At 35.9% G+C, this 26,272-nt stretch overlaps 1 protein-coding gene across 2 annotated transcripts in view; it reads right to left on the bottom strand.

Annotated features, from left to right (window-relative positions):
* Window positions 1-2,697: 2,697 nt before the first annotated feature.
* The window catches only part of LOC306873573 (neuronal membrane glycoprotein M6-b-like), a 32,782-nt gene continuing 9,207 nt past the window's right edge, over window positions 2,698-26,272 (bottom strand). The window contains exons 2-7 of one of the 2 annotated variants that reach the window (XM_079422970.1): window positions 9,691-9,877; window positions 8,870-9,026; window positions 7,568-7,736; window positions 7,183-7,256; window positions 6,102-6,167; window positions 2,698-3,670 (exon numbers count right to left, since the gene is read on the bottom strand). In XM_079422970.1, coding sequence (XP_079279096.1) covers window positions 3,518-3,670; window positions 6,102-6,167; window positions 7,183-7,256; window positions 7,568-7,736; window positions 8,870-9,026; window positions 9,691-9,877 — 806 coding nt within the window. In that variant the 3' untranslated portion in view covers window positions 2,698-3,517. Of the gene's footprint in view, window positions 3,671-4,843; window positions 5,814-6,101; window positions 6,168-7,182; window positions 7,257-7,567; window positions 7,737-8,869; window positions 9,027-9,690; window positions 9,878-26,272 lie in introns of those variants that run through there. The other variant, XM_079422971.1, reaches the window with a different exon arrangement.

Here is a 26,272-nt window from a genome sequence, read left to right as displayed (position 1 = left end):
TATGCTCTTTGTTATGTTTTTATTCGTTGTTATACTAACCATAATTCTTATGATTTTGGTGCAATGAAAAGATAAAGGAATCTTTCACCCAAAAATGAAAATTTGCTGAAATTATGTAGATGAGTTTGTTTCTTCATGGGACAGATTTGGAGAAATTTAGAATTACATCACTTGCTCTCAATTGGATGACATGCAGTGAATCTCCTTTATCAAACAAACCTGATTAAGCTCATCAGCTTAGTAGAGACTCCAAGACCTGAAATGGGTATGCCAGATAGAGGGGACATTAAAATGTGCAGTGTTGGGGGCAGTGAACATGGTTGAGAACCAACGCTCTATCTGTCCGATATTGCTTTCTCCAGTGAAAAAGTTTCCTCGTCTGAATTTAACTTAAATCTTAAAGATGGTTTTGTTTCTTTCTCTTCACAAAATGTTAATTGATGTACTGGAGTTGTGTAGATTACTTTTGGAGTATTGTGATGCTTTCATCAGTTTTTTGGAGTGTCATTCTGACGGCACCCATTCACTGCAGAGGATCCACCGGTGAGAAACTGATGCTAAATTTCTTAAAAATCTGTTTCCATGAAGAAACTAACTCATCTACATCTTGGATGAACTGAGGGTGAGTACATTAGCAAATGTTTATTTTTGGGCGAACTATTCTTTTACAGCCAATGTCTTTAAGCATAAAACAATGTGGGCGCCCCATGTTCTCATTCCTACACCAGGTGGCGCAAGTACAACAAAAATGCTCATTTAAAATTCACAAGCTGCAGCTGGATTTAAAGTAGAAATTATGTTACCTTGCAATGCGGTTAAGTCAGTTTGGCCAAGACATGAAGACGAATCTCTTGCACATGTGCTTTTAAAAATAATAATAAACACAAAAGAGTTCATATAGATCATAGAAAATATTTTACTAGAGAAGGTTACAAAAATCACTATACAGGATTCATAAAACATCTGACTTCAAATAAAATCGACTATGAAACATCTAAGATTACAATTTCCAATAACATACAGTGGCTTGTTTTTCGGGGAGAGGTGGGACACTGTCAATTGTAATTCATTAGAACAATGGACTACAAATCACTTATAGTACTGCAAAACGAAATGAAATATCTCTCCTTCATGCAATAATCAGGGAACAATCGAACATCCAGGCACACATCTTTTTCAAAAACAGGGTAAATAGATCAACATCTTACACATCCCTTTAAGCTCCCTTTAACTGAATTTTTAACATACAGCAAGAAACGGCATATAATTGGTATTAACAATTGTACAGTCAGGTCCATAAATATTGGGACATCAACACAATTCTAACATTTTTGGCTCTATACACCACCACAATGGATTTCAAATGAAACAAACATGTGCTTTAACTGCAGACTGTCAGCTTTAATTTGAGGGTATTTACATCCAAATGTATGTATGGGCATGTATGGCTGCCAGTGGAACTGGTTCTCTTGTATTTATTGATGATGTGACTGCTGACAAAAGCAGCAGGATGAATTCTGAAGTGTTTCGGGCAATATTATCTGCTCATATTCAGCCAAATGCTTCAGAACTCACTGGACGGCGCTTCACAATGCAGATGGACAATGACCCAAAGCATACTGCAAAAGCAACCAAAGAGTTTTTGAAGGGAAACAAGTGGACTGTTATGCAATGGCCAAGTCAATCACCTGACCTGAATCCGATTGAGCATGCATTTCACTTGCTGAAGACAAAACTGAAGGGAAAATGCCCCAAGAACAAGCAGGAACTGAAGACGGGTGCAGTAGAGGCCTGGCAGAGCATCACCAGGGATGAAACCCAGCGTCTGGTGATGTCTATGCGTTCCAGACTTCAGGCTGTAATTGACTGCAAACGATTTGCAACCAAGTATTAAAAAGTGAAAGTTTGATTTATGATTATTATTCTGTCCCATTACTTTTGGTCCCTTAACAAGTGGGAGGCACATATGCACACTGTTGTAATTCCTACACCGTTCACTTGATTTGGATGTAAATACCCTCAAATTAAAACTGACAGTCTGCAGTTAAAGCACATCTTGTTCGTTTCATTTGAAATCCATTGTGGTGGTGTATAGAGACAAAAATGTTAGAATTGTGTCGATGTCCCAATATTTATGGACCTGACTGTACATGTGGACAATACTAACATGCTTATATTTACAAAGACATTACAGAGAAGAATTATTTTAGTTAAAAGACTGATCAATAAAAAGAGAGTTATATTGTAAAAGTAGTAATAGAAAGAGAGAGAGACCAATTAGGAAAAAGATACACTGCAAAAAAAAGGCTGCATTATTTGACTGTAAATTCAAACCATTTTCAGAGTTTCACGTCCACATAGCAATAACTCACACAGAGGAGTCACAATCATCTCATTAAACTCATGGTAAACATCTTGCCATAAGAACAAATCTAGAAGAATGAAAAATACCTAGATTTATCAATAAAACTGAAGGAAAGTATGTAACCTGTATAGCCGATGAGGGCAGTTTCCGTTAGACATTATTAGTAAATCATTTAGCATTAGTGAATTTTTTATTATCATTATTATTAAACAAACATCTAATTTTTTTAGCCTGTCAGATTTATATCAGTCAGATGCAGTTTTCAGAATATCATTTTGAAGGTTGAGTGCTTGATAATGATACTCAAGATTGACAGCTTTTTTTTTTTTTTTACTTTATAGCCTATATATGTGTGTGTGTGTGTGTGTGTGTGTGTGTGTGTGTGTGTGTGTGTGTTAATATACCTGCTTTCTATTACAAGATTAGTGCAATTTGTCAAGAACCGGTAATGTTCCCCACCCCTTCCAAAAAATCAAGTAAGAAAGAGAGTTGGAAAAAGGTGAATTCAGAAATCTAAGATAGCCATAGAGACCAGAGAAAGATTCTAAATAAACAGACATTTTCAATACACAACCTGTCACCCATAATTAAAAAAACAACAACATTCATTCACTTTCACACATTTATATATATATATATATTTATATATGTATAAAACACCAAAAAAAGGAAGTTCCTGCAAAATGTCTGTGAGGAGTTAGTGCAGACAGTCTATCATGTAAGCAGCGCTTCACCAAGACAATGCATCATAAAACTAAACATAACCCAGTTATAACCATGACTCTACACTGTACGTACAATTTCTAGCAATTCAAAAATGCTTGCAAAATGACAGTACGGTACTAGAATACATACACTTTATACCAGTGGTCTTTTGCACCATGAAGGAAATGAGCAAAACACATCATATCACCATTAACTGCATGATTCCACTCATCATTTGTTACAGATGTTCAATATCTTGACATGTTTAATCATGATTATAACCAACTTATACCACTGTTATGATGTATAGTCAGGATAGCGCAGCGCTTAGCAGTGTTAGTTTGTGTATAGTGGGTGGCAGGTGTGTTTGTGTGTGTGTGTGTGTGTTTTGGTGTGGTCTAGAGCAGGTTAGATAGAGGTTGGGTAGATAAGAGTTGGGAGAACTGTTTATGAGTAGGAGTTTAGACCCTCCTTGGAGCGTGACTGCACATCCTGCAGCTCTTGATCATCTCTGGTTTTGATGTCCTGGTAGGCATGAGTCTGCTGACACAGTCCCTTGAGATAGGCCCAGTTTGCGGCCAGGATCATCAGGTAGTGGATCTGTGGACGGTAGAGAAGGGGAGGAGACAGACAAAAGAGAAAGAGTGACAGAAACGGAGAAAGACAGAGGAAGAAACAGGTGGAGGGCAGGATTAGTCATGAGTGGGTTAGTTAGCCAAAGCCAGCTATATGAGTTAAGACAGTATTAGTTGCTCTAAGAATCATTTAAGTAAATAAATCTCAGTCAATTATTATAGCTGCACCACACAGAATCGGAATACACTGAAAAAAATGGACTAACTTTATATATATTTTTAATAAGGAAATATATATTTATTTATATTTATTACATTTTAGATTAATATTATATATATTTTACTGTATATCTTTAGATATAAGCCAAAATAATACGAGATGTAGGTATAATATAATTATTATTTATTGTTGTGTTTTTTATATGCATTACATTTTCTATTATATGCTAAAAAAAATTAAGCTAGTCAGTATGTGTCCTATACATCAACACTCTGGTGTCACACTGGGTTATTATAGGAAACTAAAAGTAAAATCATAAAATATCTGATGTATATTTTACTTCAGCTAGTTGGGTAATATTCCTCACTTTTATATAGTTTATCTTGATGTAATAAAATAGCTAAACCAAAAACTGAAATAAAAATGAAACTATATAGACATTTTAAAAATGTAGAACCTCAATGATACTAAAATAACTATGGTGTCCAGCAAAAATACGGTTTTTCATTTTTTCTCTATGCAAGTTTTATTTGGTTGTATTTATTTCTTTCATGATTCCAGCAATATCATCAACTTGATTGCACAGATACTATTTGAACTGAATTGAGCTGAACAATCACATCACTGAATCAACGATGAACGACTTGAACTGAAAGCTAAGTGTTTACTATTATTACACACTATTTTCATATTTAATACCGTAAAGCTGCTTTGACACAATCTGTATTGTTAAAAGCACTATATAAATAAACTGAACAAAACAGGTTTAAACCAGAAACTATTATTTCCGATTACAACAATACAAAAACGCACTTGAAATAAATGGCATTTTTCAGTGTATCAGGCATCACGTGAAATCTGGTTATTTTATGAGTTAGCAGTTAGTAAATAAAAGATGATGAACTACTGATATCTAAAGAAATGTGAAACAAACAAACACAAACCCCCTAAAACTATTCAATAAAGAGAAATGAACTTATCCACAATAATTGTTTATTTCTGATTATTTCTGAAAACAGGAACTATACTGCTTTGAGAATAATACAAAAGGCAAAAACTATATGCTGTCTGAATTCAATATTAAATATAATATTAAACTAAGCAGCAGTCGGTGGAAACTAAAAACAAAGGCTCTGAAAGAAAATGGCATTTTTAGAGTAAATTCCATGACTGCAAAACATCTCATATGGAGTTAAAAAGTACAGTCACACCCTTCACAGGAACATGTAGCATAGAATAAATGTTTATGAGCATAAACACAACATTCTTAATACCTCTTCATAACAGCAGTAACCATGCCTTTCTCATCTGCTGTACTTCACTTGCCTTTTCTATCTGGATGGGTTCTGGAGGACTACGGGTGCCTCAGGGTGGATATGATCCAATGGAGAGACATCATTACCAAATAGTACTATTTTCTAGTTTTAATCCTGTCTAACAGACTAACAGAGAGTTGTATTCTCACTACTAAAGTCATTTTCTCTTAAACTGTAAATAAGATACATTATTCTGGATTGGTCATAGGTGCTATACTTTATATGAATTGGTACCTAGGTAAAAATGTATGTAAAACATTAAGTGAGTATGATGTATGTCCTTGTTTTGTGAAGAGATCACACCTTGTCAAATTAGTATAGAAACATAAAGATGCAAATTAATTGAACATTAGACATTACCATTAATATGCACTACACTATCTATACATTAAGGCCCATGCTATGAACTAACAGTTCTCAATTTATTTCTCTCCTTTGCCTTTTTCCTGACCTCTTTTACTCCCTCAGGTCCTCCCTCTCCCTATCTTTCTGTGTCTGACTCTGAGAGAAACTTTCACAGACTTTGCAGTTGCCCTTAAACAAAAAGCTCAAAACTTAGTGGTGTGACTGTGGTCGTAGCTCTTAAACTTCAACACTGCAAAGTTATACGTTGTGGCCATCACATAGATGAGCTGAGTGGAAAAGAGACAAACCAGTGGGTGAGACCAGACTGTTTTAGATGCACAATAGCAACTTTACAATAGAAGTTGCACCACATCCCTCGAAAACTGAAAGTACAGTTGTTCAATCTGAAAGTTGTTCAATCAGTTGTTCTGAATTTAAGAATATAGCACTATATTTCTCTTCACAGAGCAATTCTTTCCTAAGCAATTTTACATAGTTTTTAACATCAAAGAAACTTATTCTAGATATGAAATAGTTAAGTATGAAATGAACAATTGAACATCATGAACTCTTACCAGTGCGATCACAGTGGCTCCAGCTCCAGCACAGGCAACAATATAAAGATGGTAGGACAGATAGAACTGCAATAAAAAGAGATTAGGAAATCCATTAAACTAAAGAGCTACAGACCTTGCCTCACAAAAATGTTATATTCCCCATTCAAAATAAAATGTACCTATTAAACGTTTCCTTTAAAAAGTATATATTTTAAAGGATAAACAAATCTTGTCAAGATAAATGCAAGCCAACATTCCTTAAAAAGGTACAAAAAAGTCTGTCTGTAACCCTACAAAGCCTGCTCTATCATATTTGATACACAAAGGACTCTGAATAATCAACATGAACAAAATTTGCAGTCAAACCTGTTGCACACAAGCTACTTGCCTTCTGTTGTCTGACTAATAATGGGGCTGTCGTGGTTCACAGTTTTTTTTTTTTGCTGTGAAATCTTTACTGATTTTTATAAGGTAAACCTAAGAATTACTTGGATATTGTTAGTAATATTTCAAAATAACCATTTACTGAAGTAAAGCGACTCAGGTTTACTTGATTATCCATGCATAATTTTGGAAAAATCATGTTAAAATATATCAAATATGATCTATCAAGATTTTGAGGGATGTTTGATCATCATTGCAATGCATTATATGTTTTGAAACCGCAGAGTTTTTATAAAAAAACAACAACTAAGAATTTAAATATCTTTTTCTAAGACATATTACTGAATTTAGCATATAGAGTGTTATCTGTTATTTATATAATTTAATGTAAGTAGTCTGCTATACTGTTATAAAGATCTAATTGATTTACATTACAAGCTATCAGAATTATATTAAAGTATTGCATATTTTTGCTTTAGCTTGGTCATCCCTCTCAATATTCTCAGTGTATCATACCATATGAGCCATAAAAGCTCAACATAAACACATATGCAAGCTCTATCTTTTTAGATTTTGTCTAAAGTTTCCATTAAAAAAAACTCCAACTATTATTTCATGTTTTACGCTTTACAGGTAAACATGTAAATATGAAAAGGAAAGATATTCCTGTCAATGCAAATGTGGTGATCTTCAGGGGAAAATTAGGTAACTTTACCTCACTAGTATTGCAGATGTCGCTTAGCGTGGAGCCACAGGCTTTACCAGGAGTAGCGTTCCATGGGATGATTCCTGAAAATGATTATATGAATCACATACATTAATCTAAAAGTTTATAAGGACTAATGAAGCAATACACTTGAATAATTACAGATTATTAAATATATATTAAATATATTATAAATGAAATCAATTAAAATCACACACACACACGCTCACACACACACACACACATATACATATATATATATATATATATATATATATATTCATTTTCCCACTGCTAGGGGTTTCAGTAAATGCTAGAGAAGGAAACATCTGATTGTAATTTTTTTAAAGGAAGTGTACAGTAGTTAGCAGTTGAGGACAATCAAGGTTTTTACCATACTGCCGCACATCGACACAGATGTTGTCCACAGAGGTGAGATTGGCAATAGGGGACTTCATGGCTCCACATGTGGTCCACATGTTATAAAACAGGAAAACCGGCACAGCAGAGAAGCCAAAGATACCCAGCCATCCCAAGCCCAAAATGTAGGTGAGGAACACAAACTTTAAAAAAAGAGAGAAGGTTGTAAGCCTCTCATGCTCACATATCCATTCAGTATCCACATTTCTAATATTATGATGACTAGAATAATCTCATAGGTTTTAAATCCTGCAGTGAATACTGTATGAATGTGACCCAGAATCATGACCTATTTACCGCCGGATCACCTTGGATGTGTTACTACATGGTTTTCACACTCACTCATGTGAACATACACGCATGCTTTCCAGACTAACGCATGACACATGCATACATGGCCTAAAGGCTTTAAAGATGGATGCTACTGGACATTTGCTGTGATTAAAGCAACTGGGGTATATAGCACTGATCGTGCCAAATCCATCCTAAAGGGTTGGGGTTGGCTTAGGTACAGTGGGCGTGTATGTGTGTGAATATGCCAAATCTAGCATTAATGTTTATGGATGGGGGGGGAAATGCATTCATGAGCGTGCACGTTTATATAATTATGTGTCAGCATATTTTTCAAACGTGCCTGTGGCGATATATCTGCAAAAGGCTAATTACATAGGTTGTTCTATGTATCACAACAGTTCGGAAAGTGAGTGGCCCTAAAGGGTCAATGTTCTATTGCATTAGAAAAGAATGTACAACCTACACTAAACCCTGCTGTAAACATAACATATTTGTGTGAACAAAAGCAAATGTGAGATAAAAATACATTTGCTGAAACAATAATGCCATTTTAGCTGACTTCTACAGGTCTTTGAAGAGGATTCGTACTTGAGCCCTACACATCACAAGCACAATGCTGTACCGGCGCCAAACATATGAGGCTGGTTGTGTGATGCAAATATCAAAATGTGTTAGTTTACAAATCGTGCATTATGGTAAAAGTATCTGAGGTCATAATAACATAATCTTGTGCAAAGAACTGTGTGAAAATAAGTCTTTATTAATCAATAACCAGCCCCGTAACCATTCTTTGTGTGAAGAGGAATAAAAGTTTTTGGTGTTTTACTGCCTCTATCCAACTTGATAACTTGAATTGAAATGCATGTGTCGGTCTCTGTACATTTTTTGAGTTTTGCAGAAACGAAGGTTGAGGAATGTTTTTTTTTCAGTGAGACTGGGTTTTATTTGTATGTCCATGCTTGTTTGTGTGCACTGGCCTCACCATGGCACTGATGCAGCGTCCACACACAGTGGTCTTGAACTCGCTGTGCATCTCTTTGACAGCACTGGTGGTGTAGAAGCCCTCAGCCAACAGGATGATGCCATACAGGAAGAAGAAACAGGCCATTCCATAGATGATGTACTGTAAAATCTGAACCCTGTATAACAAAAGAAATATTTAACTATAGTGAATGTGTTATTGTAAGAAATCTAGGGTGGACATAAATCCCTCAACATTATCCAATATTTATAGAGATTTTCTTATTCGACTGGCATTGTTCCTTTCAAATTAACATGCATGAAAAGATATCAGTTTAGATTAAATGATACCAAAGTATAGTCATAGCTTATTTAAGATCACATTTCCCAGAGTTCCTGCTCAGTAAACAATTGTGGCAGTGATTGATTTGACTTTTATGTGGGGGATGCAGATGTACTCTTGGCAGATTTTATCAGTGGTATTGTGTATACGGCACAGGGCCACTGACAGTAAAGATGTACACAGGAAATTAAAGGCAATAGGTAATTTGTTCCCAGTAAAGCTACAGATGACATGATGGAACAGAAAGTACTGCCAGTTATTTGCTGGCATTCTAGAGGTCATAACTCAGCACATAGTCACCCTTGAACATGTCATAGCCATGAATGCAAACAGGTAGAAAATGATAAACTCAAAATTAGCTTTTTTCTCTTTCATCTCTTTAAATAATGATCACACCTCAAGCAACTCACAGTAGTAATCTAAACAAATGAACAACTATCATTGGGAAGTTATTACTTATGGAATTTGGTGCATTTTAATGGCTGTTTGAACACACTTACACGTCAGTGAGAGTAGCATGGTCAGAGGTGACACGAGAGAAGTGGTTTTCCACCATGGTCACAGTGCCCGTAAGTGCCACATGCCCACAGCCGCAGAACAGAGCAACACCCGAAAAGCACAAGATGGTGGCCACCAAAGAGGCGTAAGGGACGCCGCCCAGACACTTGATGCAACACTCGAAGCAGCCTGTAGGGGGAGAAAGAGAGACTTCATGTTTTCGCGATTTCGATGCTACTTTGTAGTATCGGTCACTTTGATTTTTTTATGTTGTTATAATTAACCACACATACATTTTGAATATTGTATTTGAACACTGAACATATTGAGCGTCAGACGTATTATTCTTTAGAGTTATTAAGGCCACAAAAACAACTTCAGACAGATAATGTTTTATCACTTTATCAACTCTGCCTTTGACGCCCCGAGAAGTGAGGTTCATGTGTCTGGCGTCTTGACACCTCACTGCGACATAATCATGTCAGATGAAATCAGCTGTCCATCCATGACAAGCCATCTTCACACTCACGTCATATGACATGTGGTGAGACTGATAACTAAAAAATACATTTCTTTTTTTTGAATGCTCAATGATCAAGTTCACTGTTAACAATCATTATTTTACCTAACAGAATGGAAACTGGAAAATACCCATATGTAAATGTAATATATGACATATATTGCTATATCAAGGGTGATTTTGCCATGTTACCTATAAGGCAATATTTATATAAATAACATACTCAAACTCCCAATAGTAAAATTTGTAATATGAACATATCAATAATATCTATATGATTTTTTATATGGTATTATATGTAGCATTCCTATATAACAATGTTTAATTTATAAATGCAACTGTATTAAAATTAATATACAAAAAATGTGTTTATATATGGTTTTTTTTTTTTTTTTTTTTTTTTTTTTTTAACATGTCTGTTAGATTACATGGATAAATCTGTCCGTCAGTTGCCAGCAGTTCTCCCTCACCAAAGAATGCATGGGAAGAACACAGAAGGCTGTGCTCAGAATCTACAAAGTTTATTGGACATATACACAGTTCATTTTTCTTATTATGCATATTCATCATTGAACAAAGAACTTCTTTTCTATGACTCCCTCAGACTCTCCCAAGACCTGGAAAGCAGTTACATTTGAAACAACACAGCTCATATCATAAGTTATCTAGGTCAAAGAGGAAGTGCTGTGAAGAGATGGAGTAACAGAGCACAGAAATCAATGGAACACAATCAACCAGGGCCCACAACAATAACCTGCACCGGGGCCCGCACACCCTGACAATGTCTATGTTTTACATTTATGGATGGATGTATAAAAAAATTTATACATGTCCAAAATGCATCACACATACAAAAACATACATATTTGTATGGGATATATGAAATTGTTCCAATCTCTAATAGCTTTCATATATATTTTTACTTCATATGACAATATATTTCATACCTGAAAAATAAATAATGTACATATAGTAATTACATTTGCATAAGGGTACTAGTACTTGCTGCTTTCTGAAAAACAAAATGTCCTCGGTTTGAAAACGCAAAATTCAACATTTAGAATGATAATTTTGGCTATACATGGTAAAATGTAGTTCTGTTCTCACTTAAGCACTTCACTTTAAAAAGTGAACATCCAAATTGTATTCTTTATTCATGCCTTCTGAAGAGTGAGAAATATTCTGTGTGCCGCGAAGTCACTGCTGATTCATTTTGTTCTCTGCCTATTTATCTTCTTCCAGAGATACGAAACAACACCAACTCCCCCTCATGCATGAATAATGCATCATAGATAGACTGCAACTTCTGATCTTAAGACATCTATGGTACACAGAAAAAGAGTGTTGAGTGTCTGCCTGAGGAACTACATTTTATTACCCATAAAAAAGCACTGTGGCAGTACCATGGTACAATGATGGTATCAGGTAATAAATAAATAATTCATTTATTTGTATAAATTTTTTTTTACAATACATATAATACTTCATGAATGTTTACCAGATTAATATACAATATTAGCATGGTAGATATTAAAAATAAATAAAACAACAACAACATGGCAATTTTATATATGTTTTGCAAGTGTTTACAGCTCTTGTGTGTGAAGCTTTTTGCACAATTTAAGAGCATAATTAACTCCAAGGATTATGTAATCCAAGCAAGATGAATGTTTGCAAGATGAAGTAAAGAGAACATACTGTAAGAAAACAGAAAAAACATTTTATACCTTGCTTTGCCTTGCTGTTACTGCTTTCAAACTGTATATATTAAGGGTTAATAGGGGTTTTGACTGAATAGGGGTCTTTAGAAAGTCATGCTAATAGGAGAGTACACCGGCAGGGTTATTTCTGACATCAGTGGGCCCTCTGACCCTCCTGTCACACACTCACATTAGTGATGCTAATTCATTTTTACAGTGAACAGAACTTCTCTGAATATACAAAAGCATCTGTTCTGCTTACAACAGCTGCTGCTCAGTTCATAATAGGCCATTTAAAAAGGTAAAATTGCATCTCAACATGAAGAGGATGATTACAGCAGTTATCTGACAGCAATGTGAAATTTCATTTAATGTGTGCTGTGACTGGTTAGATCAGGAGTGGTCGTAAAAGAACATATGGCTGCTGCAGTTAAGCTTGGGAATAAAACATGGCAGGTATATTTAACTATCATTTCCAGCTTTATTGTTATAATGATGCCACCCATTTCATATGTGTGTTCACTTAATGTACTGCTGATTTTGTAATCAAGTAAAAAAAAAAATAGATACTGAAACTTTATATATATTGATCTCTGTTTGTGTCATGTAAAATACATTTATTTTATAAATTAAAAAAAAGTATTTCATTGCAATTCCCACTAATTTGACATAGCGTGACATATGGCATTACATTCATCACTATTATAACATTAAAAATATTGAATTAAAAGATTTTGCTATGTAATTTCAATGTAGGCTAATTTTTGTTCCCTGAAAATGCAGTTTTGTCCATCACTTTGTTTAATAGTATTATGTTGTCACATTTCTAGTCTTTAAAGGAATAGTTCAATAATGAAAATTCTGTCAAAAGGAAGAAAATGACAATTTCTTAAAAGTACAACAATTACCTTTTCAAAATGAATAGAATATTAGAATAAAGAAAAAAAAAATCCTAACATTTTTAGGCATAAATGGCACTGCTTCCTGAGAATGGGCTGTTACACATGCAAGTTTTTTTGCATTAACCAGAGATCTGGACACGTGAAATACTCTTCATCCAACCACATTCATTATTATTCTCAATGCTCATGCAAACTCATTCCATGAGTGAACTGCTTAATTCAACTAGTAGTCAGGCAGGTCAGTAGGTCAAGCAAACCTGAAGAACAGAGACAACAGACGAGAGCAGATACATGCTGCTTGTGACAGAGTGCTTATATAATGCTTGTTAAAAATAGCTTCAAACACACACACACAAAGAGGAAAAAAGAAGAGCGTAAAATTGCACACTCTTGCATGTGCCACTGCTGTTTCCATGGCAACCCTGTGCAATTGGTCTCCTTAACACCTCATAAGAAATTTTCTTCATAAAATAATGTGAGAAATGACTGAAGCATGATGCTGCTACTTGCTCTTGGGGAGATAGTAAGACAATGTGAAGTGACTTTTACACATGACCGTCTAAATGAAGAGACATTAATTCAGGTTGTGTGTTCAATTAATAAATTCATTATTATGACTAAATTCAGAATAATTCCAGTAAGGACATGTTCTAGAAATATGTTAACTGTCAAAATTTCCCCTTTATCCCTCCAAAATAGTTTACATTAGGATATCTTTTGTTTTCCTTTTTTTAAAGATTAAATAATCAGACTGAATTTCTGAATCACTGACCAATCTCAAATATAATGTCATTATTTGTTACTTTAAGTTTTTAGAGTGTTACAGTACACCCTAAAATATTATTTCTATAAAATTGGCGTAAAACTAACATTCTAAAATTACCCTCCAATTTTATAAAAATGTATGTCACTCTCCCTGTGTTTATGCCTTTCTCAAACATTACATTCCTCAGTAAAGTATTGTGACACTTTAGCTTAGTGACCACTATTAACTAGTTGCTTATTTGCATGCACATCACTAACATATTGGCTGTTTATTAGTACTTATAAAGCCTTATTCTTATTCTACATGACCATATATAGCTTAATCCTATCCCATACCTAAATAACTTTACTAACTATTAATAAGCAGCAAATTAGGAATTTGAGGCAAAATACATTGTTAATAGTTAGTTAATAGTGAGCATTGGTCCGCCCCCAAACTAAAGTTAGACCAAATGCACACACACACACACACACACACACACACACACACACACACACATTGTTATCTGATAAATTTGATACATTGTCATCAAATGTAGCTCAACTCAAACCAGGAAGCCCAGCAGAAATAAGTTGGTCCGAAAATCGGAAATGTATTTGTCAGGGAGCTCTAAAAGAGGAGATGAAGCTCTGAGAGAAGCTGCTTTGCATCAGTGTTGCATAATAAATCTATCCCATTAATGTTAATGAACTAATGAGGTTAAACCAGAGGTGCTGAGATGCTGCCTGACACTGTAGATACATGCCGGGTTACAGTAAAGCTTAGTGGTGCTGACACACACCTGAGGACAATTACAAATAGTCAAGTCAAGTCAAGTCAAGCTTTATTGTCATTCTGCTACATGTGGGGACATACAGTGGAACGAAATGTCGTGTCTCGCAGGACCACGGTGCTACATAAATACAGACATACAACAATGAAGTAAAAAACACTATAAACCTATACACAACTAACCTACTGACAGATTTTAACTGTAAGTATACTATATAGTATTTACCCTATACAAACTAAAAAAATAAAAGATAAAAAATACAAACTATACGAATGCTTCACATAAATATTTACCCTATACAAACTAAAAAATAAAAGATTAAAAATACAAACTATACGAATGCTTCACATAAATACTGTACATGTGCAAAGAGAAACATTTTGAGTGAAGCAGCTGGTTGGGGAACAGTGCAGGATGATTTGTAGTGCCTGAGCATGTAAACATATTGCTGAGTCTTTTGTGGGATTGTGTACACACAGCAGTGTGTGTAAAGTGTCCATAGTGCACATAGAGGAGAGTGTGTTACTACAGGTGGTTTGTACAGGCCCACTCACCTGTGTGTAGCACACTTCGAATTGCACAAAAAAGTTCAATTTTTTTCTTTGGTGTGGTAAGGTTTTTTTTGGGGGGGGGGGGGGGGGGGGGGTGGACCATGTTTCAGGAGGTAGGGGTTTGCATGGGGTTTCAGAGGGGGGCGGGGTGGTTTGAGTTCAGGGCTCTCACAGCCTGGGGGAAAAAGCTGTTGAGCAGTCTGGCGGAGCGGGCTCTGATGCTCCGGTACCGTCTTCCTGATGGTAGGAGCTGGAAGAGACTGTGGGAGGGATGGGTGGAGTCCTTCATGATGCTGTTGGTTTTGCTGGAGCATCGTGTAAGGAAAATGTCCAGGATGGAGGGGAGAGGGGCACCGATGATCTTTGCTGCTGTGTTCACTGTCCGCTGGAGGGTCTTGCGGTCAGCAGCACTGCAGTTCCCGTACCAGAAGGTGATGCAGCTGGTCAGCACACTCTCAATGGTGCCTCTGTAGAATGTGGTGAGGATGGGTGGAGGGAGACTTGCTCTTTTCAGCCGGCGGAGAAAGTGTAGGCACTGTTGTGCCTTTTTGGAGAGTGACATGGTGTTGGTGGTCCAGGTGAGATCCTCTGTGATGTGCACCCCCAGGAATTTAGTGCTGCTGACTCTCTCCACAGTCGAGCTGTCGATGGTCAGTGGGGGGTGGTCAACGGAGTTTCTTCTGAAGTCCATCACAACCTCCTTTGTCTTCTCCACATTGAGGGACAGATTGTTAGTGCCACACCATTCAGCCAGCTGTGCCACTTCCTCTCTGTAGTGCGTTTCATCGTTGTTGCTGATGAGACCTACCACTATTGTGTCATCAGCAAACTTGATGATGTGGTTGGAGCTGAACTTGGCAGTGCAGTCGTGGGTCAGCAGTGTGAAGAGCAGCGGGCTGAGCACACAGCCTTGTGGGGCACCTGTGCTCAGTGTGGTAGTGCTCGAGGTGTTGTGGCCGACACGGACTCCGTGTGTCTCTGCTGTCTGTGAAGTGATTGTTGATTTTTTGAGCATATGACCATTTTGCATTTTTAATGCCACAGGACAGATTGGCTCTTGCTGTTTTGAGGGCTGCTTTATGTCCTGATCTGAATGCTTCATCTCTGGTCTTTAGCAGCCCACGAACCTCTGCTCATCATCAGTGCACTTTTTGATGTAAGCAGTCACAGTTTCAGTGTACTCATGCAGGTCTGTGTGGTTGTTGTAGGTGGCTGCCTCTTTAAACATGTTCCAGTCTGTGCACTGAAAGCAGTCCTGTAGTGTTGAGGTAGCATCATTTGGCCAAATGAAAAGTTTTGACTTCAATATTTATTGGGATAAAAAGTGCTCTCCATCAGAGCTTCCTGGTGCCTGTTGAGGACCTCCAATTGGCATCCGTGACAGTGCCTGAACCGTTCTTCATTTATCAACAGTATTTAAGAGCTTTAATGGGCCATAGACAAGCAAAACAGGGCAGCTCTCTTTGAAGCCATAAAAGGAAATCAATGAGCTATTCATTAGTGTTGAATTTAGAATGCAAAGATTACACAGGTCATCTCTCTCCATCTCTACACTCAACTGTCTCCCTCAGTTATTTAGCATCTGACAAAATACATTTTACAACTGCATACAACACTCAAATTCTGGCACAATATTTTTTTATTACAATATTTTTTGTTTTACTACTTACTACTAAGAGGATTTGAGATCCCTTCATTATTAAACTGGAGGATCTGGGATGTATTAAGGAATGAGCTCCACATTAAAAAAAGGGATACTTTTTGTTACAGCTAAATTTATAAATTTGTATAATTTATTTCTCGTATTATATTTATGGTTTGGTTCAAACCTTACATTTTGATTTTATATTAATCAATAATATTTATTTTCCCAAAGACACAAACATTCATAGAAAGTAAAAAGCTTATTTTTTTTTATACAGAACTACCATACGTAATCAAAATATTTTCTTTAGACATAAGCCAAAATGTTACTTAATGTAGGTCAATATAATAAATTTGCACCTTTTTACAACTTAATTTCACCATAAACTGAGATTCTCTGATATTAAATCATTAATCATTTTTTGACCTAAATAAAACCAGTTAATTGATATTACCATTTTTTCCAGTCTGTTCTGTACATCATAAAGCCAAAATACTATTTAAACATTTTTTTTTCCTATAGTGGTGTTATTTGCTTTTAGACAAACTGAACAAAACAGGTTTAAACTGATTTGACCAATAAAAATAGACTTTAAACAAAATGACACTGTCATTTAACTTTTTTTCAGTGAAGACACACAATACCAATCAACCAATGTCTTCAATCTATCAAACATTGCTGTCAGTGGTAAAAAAAATGCCAAATACCAAGTTCAAAATCTTGTAAAACACAGAGCCATCATCCTCTTGGGGCTAACAAGAAGACCAGTAAAGAGGCCGATCGATCTGAAGCTCTGACAGCTAACCGTTCCTGGGTTAGATCAGGTCAGCTTTATTCTCTGCTTGACATCTAACACTAAACGACCTAAAAGTGAGCACCAATGTTCATTTAACATGTGGCATTGCTGCATTTGGTAAATTGGGTCAGATTATGTGATGTCAGTGAATCAGTGCGTTTCGATGGAGAGTGAGAAAGGCAGGCAGGAGTTTTATGAGTTGAACAGACCTAGATGGGTAATGGTTTGGAATTGCTTTCGTCCACCCCCACCTCAGTGGCCACTGCCAGATGCAGCTGTGATTTGTTAAATTAATTTATATACATCTAGCTAGAAGGCATCAACAGCTGTTAAAACTGAGATACTCTACATGATAGGCTTTAAATGTAAAAAAATGCCAAACCTTGATTGTTTATATGGTCCAATAATAAATCAATAAACTATTACAAAACGGCTTAGCTCTTTTTGAGCACACAAATACATCAAACACATGAAATACTGCATTAGGGAAAATAACCCCTTTTTTAGTCTTACTAAAAAACGTTTTACACACTTTTTCCAAAATGCCAATGAGATTTACAATAAAAGATAAAGCTTCAAAATATTGCTTCCAAATAAAACAAAAGGCCCTCTGCCCTGCAAAACATGTTTATGTAGGCGCAAACTTTCTAAAGGGCTTCTGAATGGTTGTTGCTCCTCTGTGAGATGTTCTGCAGTGATAAGCAATCAGAGTGAGTGTTCCCCTCACAACCTCTTTTCACAACAGTACAGTAGATCCTCTGCCAGAGAGTTTAGCAAGGTTTTCTCAAATGAAAGAGAGAGTGAGAGAGACGGAGAGATGGAAGACAGAAAAGAAAGAATGAACGCAGATTTTTTTGGGCCTGGGGGCTGGTGAAAAGTGGTTGCCATGGTAGCGTTCTGCCCACGACCCAGTTGAGTGCACCCACATCTGACTGTCTCTGCAATGCCACGGTTTCTACATGCTTCCCACTCATTCACTAGCCCAGGGGAGAGAGTGTGTGTATGTGCATGTGTAAACCTGACCTGAACTGTGATTACTTGAAGGACAGAGATATTGGTTTTGCAAGCTTTGGTCTATTATTAATCTTTACATTTGTCGAGATGTATTCAAAAGTTCATTCAAAAATCTTTTTTGTTCCAATCCTCATTTTCTTACATCTGCAAAGCATTTAATGTTTTGTCCACATGATGAAAATCAGCAGAGTCTGATCATCTTCGTTTCAAAATTGAATTTTGCTACATTGACACTGTTATTGAACGGAATCGAAGCAACACTGAACTGAAAAAATGACGCTACTGTCTTCTGTAGAGCTGCTTCATAGTTGAAGTGAACTCACTGATAAACTTTACACAGTTATTTAACCGAACTCAATCAATACTGAGCTGAATAGTGACACTATTGTCTTCTGTAGTGCTGCTTTACAACAGAATTTGAAGTTTGTCTCATTAGATGAAGTTTGCATCATTGATTCTGTTTATTACTGTGAAGCTGCTTTGGGACAGTCTGTATTGTATAAAGTGTTATAGAAATAAATGTGACTTGTCTAAAACTCAAACCCCACCGACTTTCATTGTACACTGAATAAATGGTAACATCTAAATGAATGGTTTGAAGTCAAATATATGATTTAGTAGCGTAGGGTTAATTTAAATACATTCATTTATTTAAAACTACTTTATATGGGTTAAATCATAAAGAAATATCTCTAGTAACCACTGCAGGTCACCACTTTTTGCGGTTTATGGACAAAATATATTTTTTAAAGTATAGTTTTTGTGTTCCACAGAAGAAGAAAAAACATACAAAATCATAAAAAATCAAAATCATTGGAATGATATGAGAGAGATGACAATTTTCTCTATAGGACAGTCCTCACCAGGGTTACCCCCTCTCCCTTCGTCTCCTCTTCTGCTAAATGTGGAATATTTTAAAAGATTCTATTTGTATTCATTACCCTACAAAGTCACACGGGTAGAACCAATGCTTTGAACTGTTTTAAAGAGTACTTTCCTAAATTCAATAGCACTTCAAACAGCACTGAAATCTTCCAGTCAAATGTAAATTTAATATTTAAGCTTTTGTGGGTAAGCATTTACCTCCAAAAGCATATTAATTAACAACAGATTGTGTGAAAAAAAGTAGAACAAGAATCCAAACATCTTTATTTAAGGATTGGTGAATATTTAAATGGTCGTGTGCATATTTCTGCTATAGGCCATTCCTTTTTAGGAGTGGCATATTAATTTGTAGGCCAATTTTCTGTGCATTCTGAGAAGAATTCTCTCTCAAGCGAGAAAAACACTGACACAATGTCAGTTTTGGTAGAGACACAGCCGATCTGTTCAAGCTGTTGGAGCCCTGCCATCTCTCTCTGCCCTTATGGCTCATTATACATTTCTCTTTAATGTTTGCCACTGGCAAAATGTCCCATATTCGTCCTGTGCAAACTGCAAAGACAATATACTGTACGCCTGTATATTCACTCACATCACTAAAGAGCTTTAGATTGAATTATGCTTTGGCTATTTATCTAACAAAGCACCAACAAACTGATCTAGAATTTTATTGCTTGAATAACATTGAGCTAGAGGTTACAAATATTGCCAGATTTTACATTTCAAGCGTAGAAAATTGCAACATAAAAATGGTTCCATTTAAATAAACTGGCTTTAAATCAAATATATTATGCAATACTACTAAATGAACCTAAAAACATTAATCTATACCACTAAAACAACTTTATATTGGTTAAACCACGTAGAAATAACAACTTCAAAGTAACAACTGCAGGTTAAAACGTTTTGCAGTGTAGTTAAAAAAAGTTTCATTTACGAATTTTGAACATATGAATGTCCAAAAAAGTTTTCTTTACAACTGAGAATTTAAGATGATACCCATGTTGTGATGTTAGAAGGGTACTGAATGATTTAGAAAGTAACTGTAACTTTCTGTGCTGTAATTCAGCACAAACCAGGCTACCAATAGCTGCTTGCATTAAATTCAAGGCATTAATGTTTGCCTACAAAACCACCGCTGGCCCTGCACCCCTTTACCTAAATTCATTACTTCAGACTTATGTGCCCTCTAGAAACTTGCGTTCTGCAAGTGAACGACGCATTATTGTGCCATCCCAAAGAGGCACAAAATCACTTTCTCTGACTTTTAAATTGAAATGTTCCCTCCTGGTGGGAATAACCTGCCCGACTCAAACCGAGCAGCTCAGTCTTTAGCCATCTTCAAGAATCGGCTAAAAACACATCTCTTCCATCTGTATTTGACCCTCTAACTCTAGCACTCTCTATTCTAATTCTATTCTTAAAGGGGTCATCGGATGCCCATTTTCCACAAGTTGATATGATTCTTTAGGGTCTATAACACAAATACTTTGTTTAAAATTTCTCAATGGTAGTGTAAAAAACACCTTCTTTAGCCTGTCAAAATCAGCCGGGGCGTGAAAACTTTTTTGAATTTGAAGATCAAGGTAAATTTAAATTAATTTGTCTTCTGGAAAACATGTAAGTATCTTCTGTAGCTTCTGAAGGGCAGTACTAAATGAAAAAATATGATATTTAGGCAAAACAAGAAAAATATACACATTCTGTTCAAAAGTTTTTTCTTGATTTGAGTAACCAATATATTTTGTAAGTTTACCTGCTTTGTCTTTGTTTTCTTTCAAGCCTTTGTACAACTTTCTTCCTATTCATTTATTGCGAGTTTTCCAATCTTTGAAGTAACCACTGGTTTACTAAAGTTGCAAATCAAGTTACGTTACAAATGTAATTATGTTGAACCAGAAATCTGAAATAAACTTTCTGTAAAGCTGCATGCTTTGAAACAGTATAGTGTGAGAAGTGCTATACAATTAAATAGTTAACGTAACTTAAAAGTAAACTTAATCCATCATGTGTTTCTTATATGATGAATAATACAAATTTCAGAAGTAGTTTTTGGGTTTAAGGTTACACAATATTTAGTTTTGCCTACATCCAACATGCGTGACATGTCATAATAACAAATGCATTTGGAAGTAGGAGCTTCCCAGCATCTCTCACACACTTACTCTTACCAACTTATTTTGTGGGAAGCAGTTTAAATGAAGCTTTTTTGTGCCTCATCTGAGATCAGTTTGGCTATATCTTCTGATATTTAAGCAGTGGTTTTTGTAAGTAGAAGCGTGTCGTTGATCAGTGTGGAGGAGGTGAGGTCTGACCGCTGTGAGAGCCTGCTGAGAGAGAGACAGCGTTTAGTGTGAGTAAATGGCCGTAATTAAGTGGACAGCTTTTAAAGTTGTCCCTCCTTTCAGCACCAACACTGTGCTGATCGAAGCTCGATGCTGTGGGTTTTAGACCCAGTTCTGCATGCATTTTTGTGTGTAGCTGACTGTTGAGAGGAAATCAAGCATAGCATTTGCCTTGACCTCACCCCTGCCCTTCTAACAAACTCAAATGCTCATGTGCACATTTATAAACATTCACACAAAAACATACAACATATAGGCCTAGACAACACATGTATACACTATTCTGTCCTTTACATCAGACAAAATTAAAGACATGGACTCAATCTGAACCCCTCACATTACTACACTGAAATAAATGGTAACCTAAAAATAGTAACACTCAAATTAATAAGTCAGAAATATTATTTAAAATCTCTGAATCTATCTCTAATTTAAACCACAAAAATAAATTGATGGTTAAATCATGTAGAACTACCTCTTAAAAGTAACATCTGCAGGTTACCACTTTTCACAGTGTACGATTATATGGGCAAGCAACGTTTACAAGAAATATATAACAACTTGTCTATTCCAGAGCAACATTAACTTGTGCTCACAACTGTTTATGTTCAGAACAGAGACCTTCTACTGATATAAGATATGTTTCACTATCAAAACCTGCTGAGGGTGAGCAAAAAATGCACTGTTCAGTAATATTTTATTTTACAGTTCATGTTACACACGTTACTATAATTATTTAAAATACTAATAACAAGAACTGTGTAATTACAAGCAGACCCTAAAACAATGGCACACCAATTACATGTATTCAGTTAGAATCACCCCATTATTATGCATGTAAATACATGGCAAACTGAACTGTGACCTACTATTCCTGTGCTGAAATGTACTTGGAAATTACTTGAATTTACTTTAAATATAGGTTTGTGCTGCTTAATTAAAATGAGCTAATGCAATACACTTTTAAAACATTTAACTACATGCAATTAATTTAAAATAGTAAAATGTTTGGCCATAACTAGGTGTACTGTCATAACTGGATGTGAGCATTATTTTTTTTAATTGTATGGAATTTTATGGAATTTGTAACTGTATTATTTACTCAGTTCAATCAATCAGTCAATAAATATATAAATAAATGCTTCTTCACACCTTCACCAGGCTGAAAGATGGAACAGGTGGAACTCACACTGAAACACAGCAGGGATGCTATCATGAGGAATCAAACTGTCCTTGATCTTTTAAGATAAAAGATAGCAATAAGAGAACACGATGTACTATCTAACATAATGAAATTTTCATAACTCAAAAAATCCTGAGTCAAGAAAGAGCATTTATTGAAAACTAATCTGCAAAAAATGACTCATTCTGAATTTGATCAACTTTTTACTTCAGCTCTTCAGCACCAGCCATGTTTATATACTGATGTCTATTGGGTGCTAAAGGGATAGCTCACCCAAAAATGAAAATGCAGGAAATGCTTCAGACAGCATGCGAGTACCCTATTTCTGTGTTTTCTCCCTCTTCCAGCCACCTCTTTAATGCCAAACTGAGTTCTCTTTCATGTCTTTTTACATTCATGTAAGGGATAATCCAGCCAGTTGTATCACAGAATAAAGCCCAACAGGTTTATCAGCAGCGCGACGCGAAGCAGGAATAACAGTAATGTTGTTTTAAATTTGATTATTCAATTTCTGTACCTGAATACTACTGTTATACCTACCTGAAAAACTTACAGCACTGTTCATTTCATTTTTATCTTTGTTCTGTAGTATTTATTTGTTATTATCTGTAATTTGTTTATTATTTGTGTAATGTTGTTCTTATTTGATTCCCAAGTGTTTTCTCTTTGATGTTTAATGACCTTTCTATTAGTTCTATTAGCTAGAACGTTTTTGCTGTGGTATCAAAATTAGAATTGAGAATTGTGAAATTTTACTTCTATCTAAAAAAAAAAAAGGGTTCATAAAACAAGTGAAATACTACATGACTACTTCAGAAATGTGGTCACATTGCATTTTTTAATGTAAAGTCTGTGTGTAAAGAAATATTTTGTATTATATTAAGTTGTGATTAAAATCAAAATCGCAATATTGATCAAAAAATGGTGATCACATTTTTTTGCCCTTATTGCACAGCCCTAATAGATACTATTATTCCTAAACATCAAAAGAACTAACTATACTGAAAAAAGTGGTGACCAATTGTTACTGTAATTAGAGATATTTCTAAATATTTTAACCCATATAAAGTAATTTAAAGGCCAGATGCACTAAACAGGACAGGTTAGGGTATTATTTAATTAATGTATTTAGGCTGGTTAAAGTGAAGTGACATATGGCCAAGTATGGTGACCCATACTCGGAATTCGTGCTCTGCATTTAACCCATCCAGCAGCAGTGAACACACACACACACACACACACACACACACACACACACACACACACACACACACACACACACACACACACACACACACACACAGGAGCAGTGGGCAGCCATTTATGCTGCGGTGCCCAGGGAGCAGTTGGGGGTTAAGTGCCTTGCTCAAGGGCACCTCAGTCGTGGTATTGAGGGTGGAGAGAGCACTGGACATTCACTCCCCCCCACCTACAATCCCTGCCGGCCTGAGACTCGAACCCGCAACCTTTGGATTACGAGTCCGACTCTCTAACAATTAGGCCATGACTCCCCCTAAGTGAAGTTTGTACTTAATGATTGTTGGCTTAAAACCTGTTAATTTAGATGTTAACATTTTTAGGTTACAATTTATTTCAGTGTATAAGAATAACGTGATCATCAAACTGTGTACTGACTGATATAGCAGCTGCTGCTCTGCACCTTTCTAAACGATCCTAATAGGAAATAGTAGTTGAATAGGCCTATTATTTTTAACAGACTAAAAATTCCCTGATCATTTCAAAACAATCTTAACAGTTCAGCACACATTTTGTTGTTGTTTTGTCATCCTGTCACTAAAAAATTGAATTTTTTTAAACATTGTTGTTTCCATATTTGAAAGTCTTCATTATCTGCAGAATAATACATCTTTATTTCATAGAAAAAAAATGGTAACCAAAAAATAATAACATCTAAATAAATTAGAAATATCTATTTAAAGTCACAACTGCAGGTTACCACTTTTTGCAGTCGGTCATTGTGGCTATAACTGGACAAAAGCTTAATGCATAAATTATAAATAAGGCATCACTATGAATACATATGTTTTTTCTCTTTGGTAGAGAGATGATAAAAAAGGGATCAGAGAACAGCAGATTGCGCACCAGTGGGCTGAATGGAGAGGATCCATATACAGGAGGATGAATGGCATCATGCAGGAACAGGACATGCTGTGCCAACCTGCCTGTTATTGCTGTTCATACCTATACACACTACAAATTTACACAAGCACAGGCCAATATTCATACACAGGTACATGTAAACACAAAAACATGAATGCATAAGCACACTTATGGAAGCACTCGCCCACACTCTTTAACACATACAAAAAAGTGGCTAAACAGCCATGTGAGTTTGAGGCGGCAGATGGAGGCTGTCAGCATGCCCTGAGTGAGCTGTTCCAAATGAAAGGCACATGAGGTTGTCTTTCCTCTCTGTGATTACTCTCACATGCTCACAGTACTTGGCAGTCTTGAGGAAAGGCTAGGCTGTGCATATCAGCATTTGGGACTGAGAACCGTATTAAGTGTTGGTCACAAATTGTCCTGTTCATTCAACAGCACAGAAGCATCAAGTCCCTTTCTATAGCTCTGAATACCGCATGCAACCACAGTGACAGTGATTAAAGTATTATTAAATATACAGATTTACATGAAACCGAAGCATCAAAATTGATGTTATTTAATACATGGGTTCAATCTGGGTGCAAACCCAAAACAGCTCTGGTTTGAATTCAAAGTCTGACACAGCATGTAGAATACATAAATAATGGTATAAGCTCAGGTCAGAGACAGAGGCTGAATCTGAAGCCTTCAAATAAAATACTGCTCTGTCTGTGTGAACTACCAGAAGTACCTGGAACCCCAGATGAAACAATGTACCACATACAAGATTATGATTATCACACTATGACAGGACAGGCAAACTTACAGTATTATTTTGTACACACACGCACATACAGTGCCTTGCGAAAGTATTCATACCCCTTAATTTTTTTCACGTTTTATGTTGCTTCCTTATGTTAAACTGCTTTAAATTACTTTTTTCCAAATCAATTTACACTCCATACACTATAATGGTAAAGCAAAAAAAAAAAAGAAAAGGTTTTTAACATGTTTGCAAATTTATAAAAAATTAAAAACTTAAATGATTCCATTGCATAAGTACTCATACCCTTATCTGGAACAGTTGGAATTTTGCTCAGGAGCATTCATATTGCTGTTACTAGACTTTGAGTGAAGGTATCCTGTGGCAAATTCAATTGAATGGGTATGATTTGGAAAGGCACACACGTCTTAATGAAAGGTCCAACAGCTGATAATGCATATCAGAGCAAAAACCAAGCCCTGGGGTCATAAGAACAGTCTGTAGAGCTCAGAAAAAGGTTTGCATCAAGCCACACATCTGGGTAAGAGTTTAGAAAAAAATTCTGCTTCATTGAAGAATCACAGAAGCATGTAGTCTCTGTTACCCTTAATGGAAGTTTGAAACAACCAGGACTCTTCCTAG

The sequence above is a fragment of the Barbus barbus genome (genome assembly GCF_936440315.1).
Source record: "Barbus barbus genome assembly, chromosome: 8".
Lineage (NCBI taxonomy): Eukaryota > Metazoa > Chordata > Actinopteri > Cypriniformes > Cyprinidae > Barbus > Barbus barbus.
Note: the sequence above shows the minus strand (reverse complement) of the source record. Positions and strands in the feature narration are given on the sequence as shown.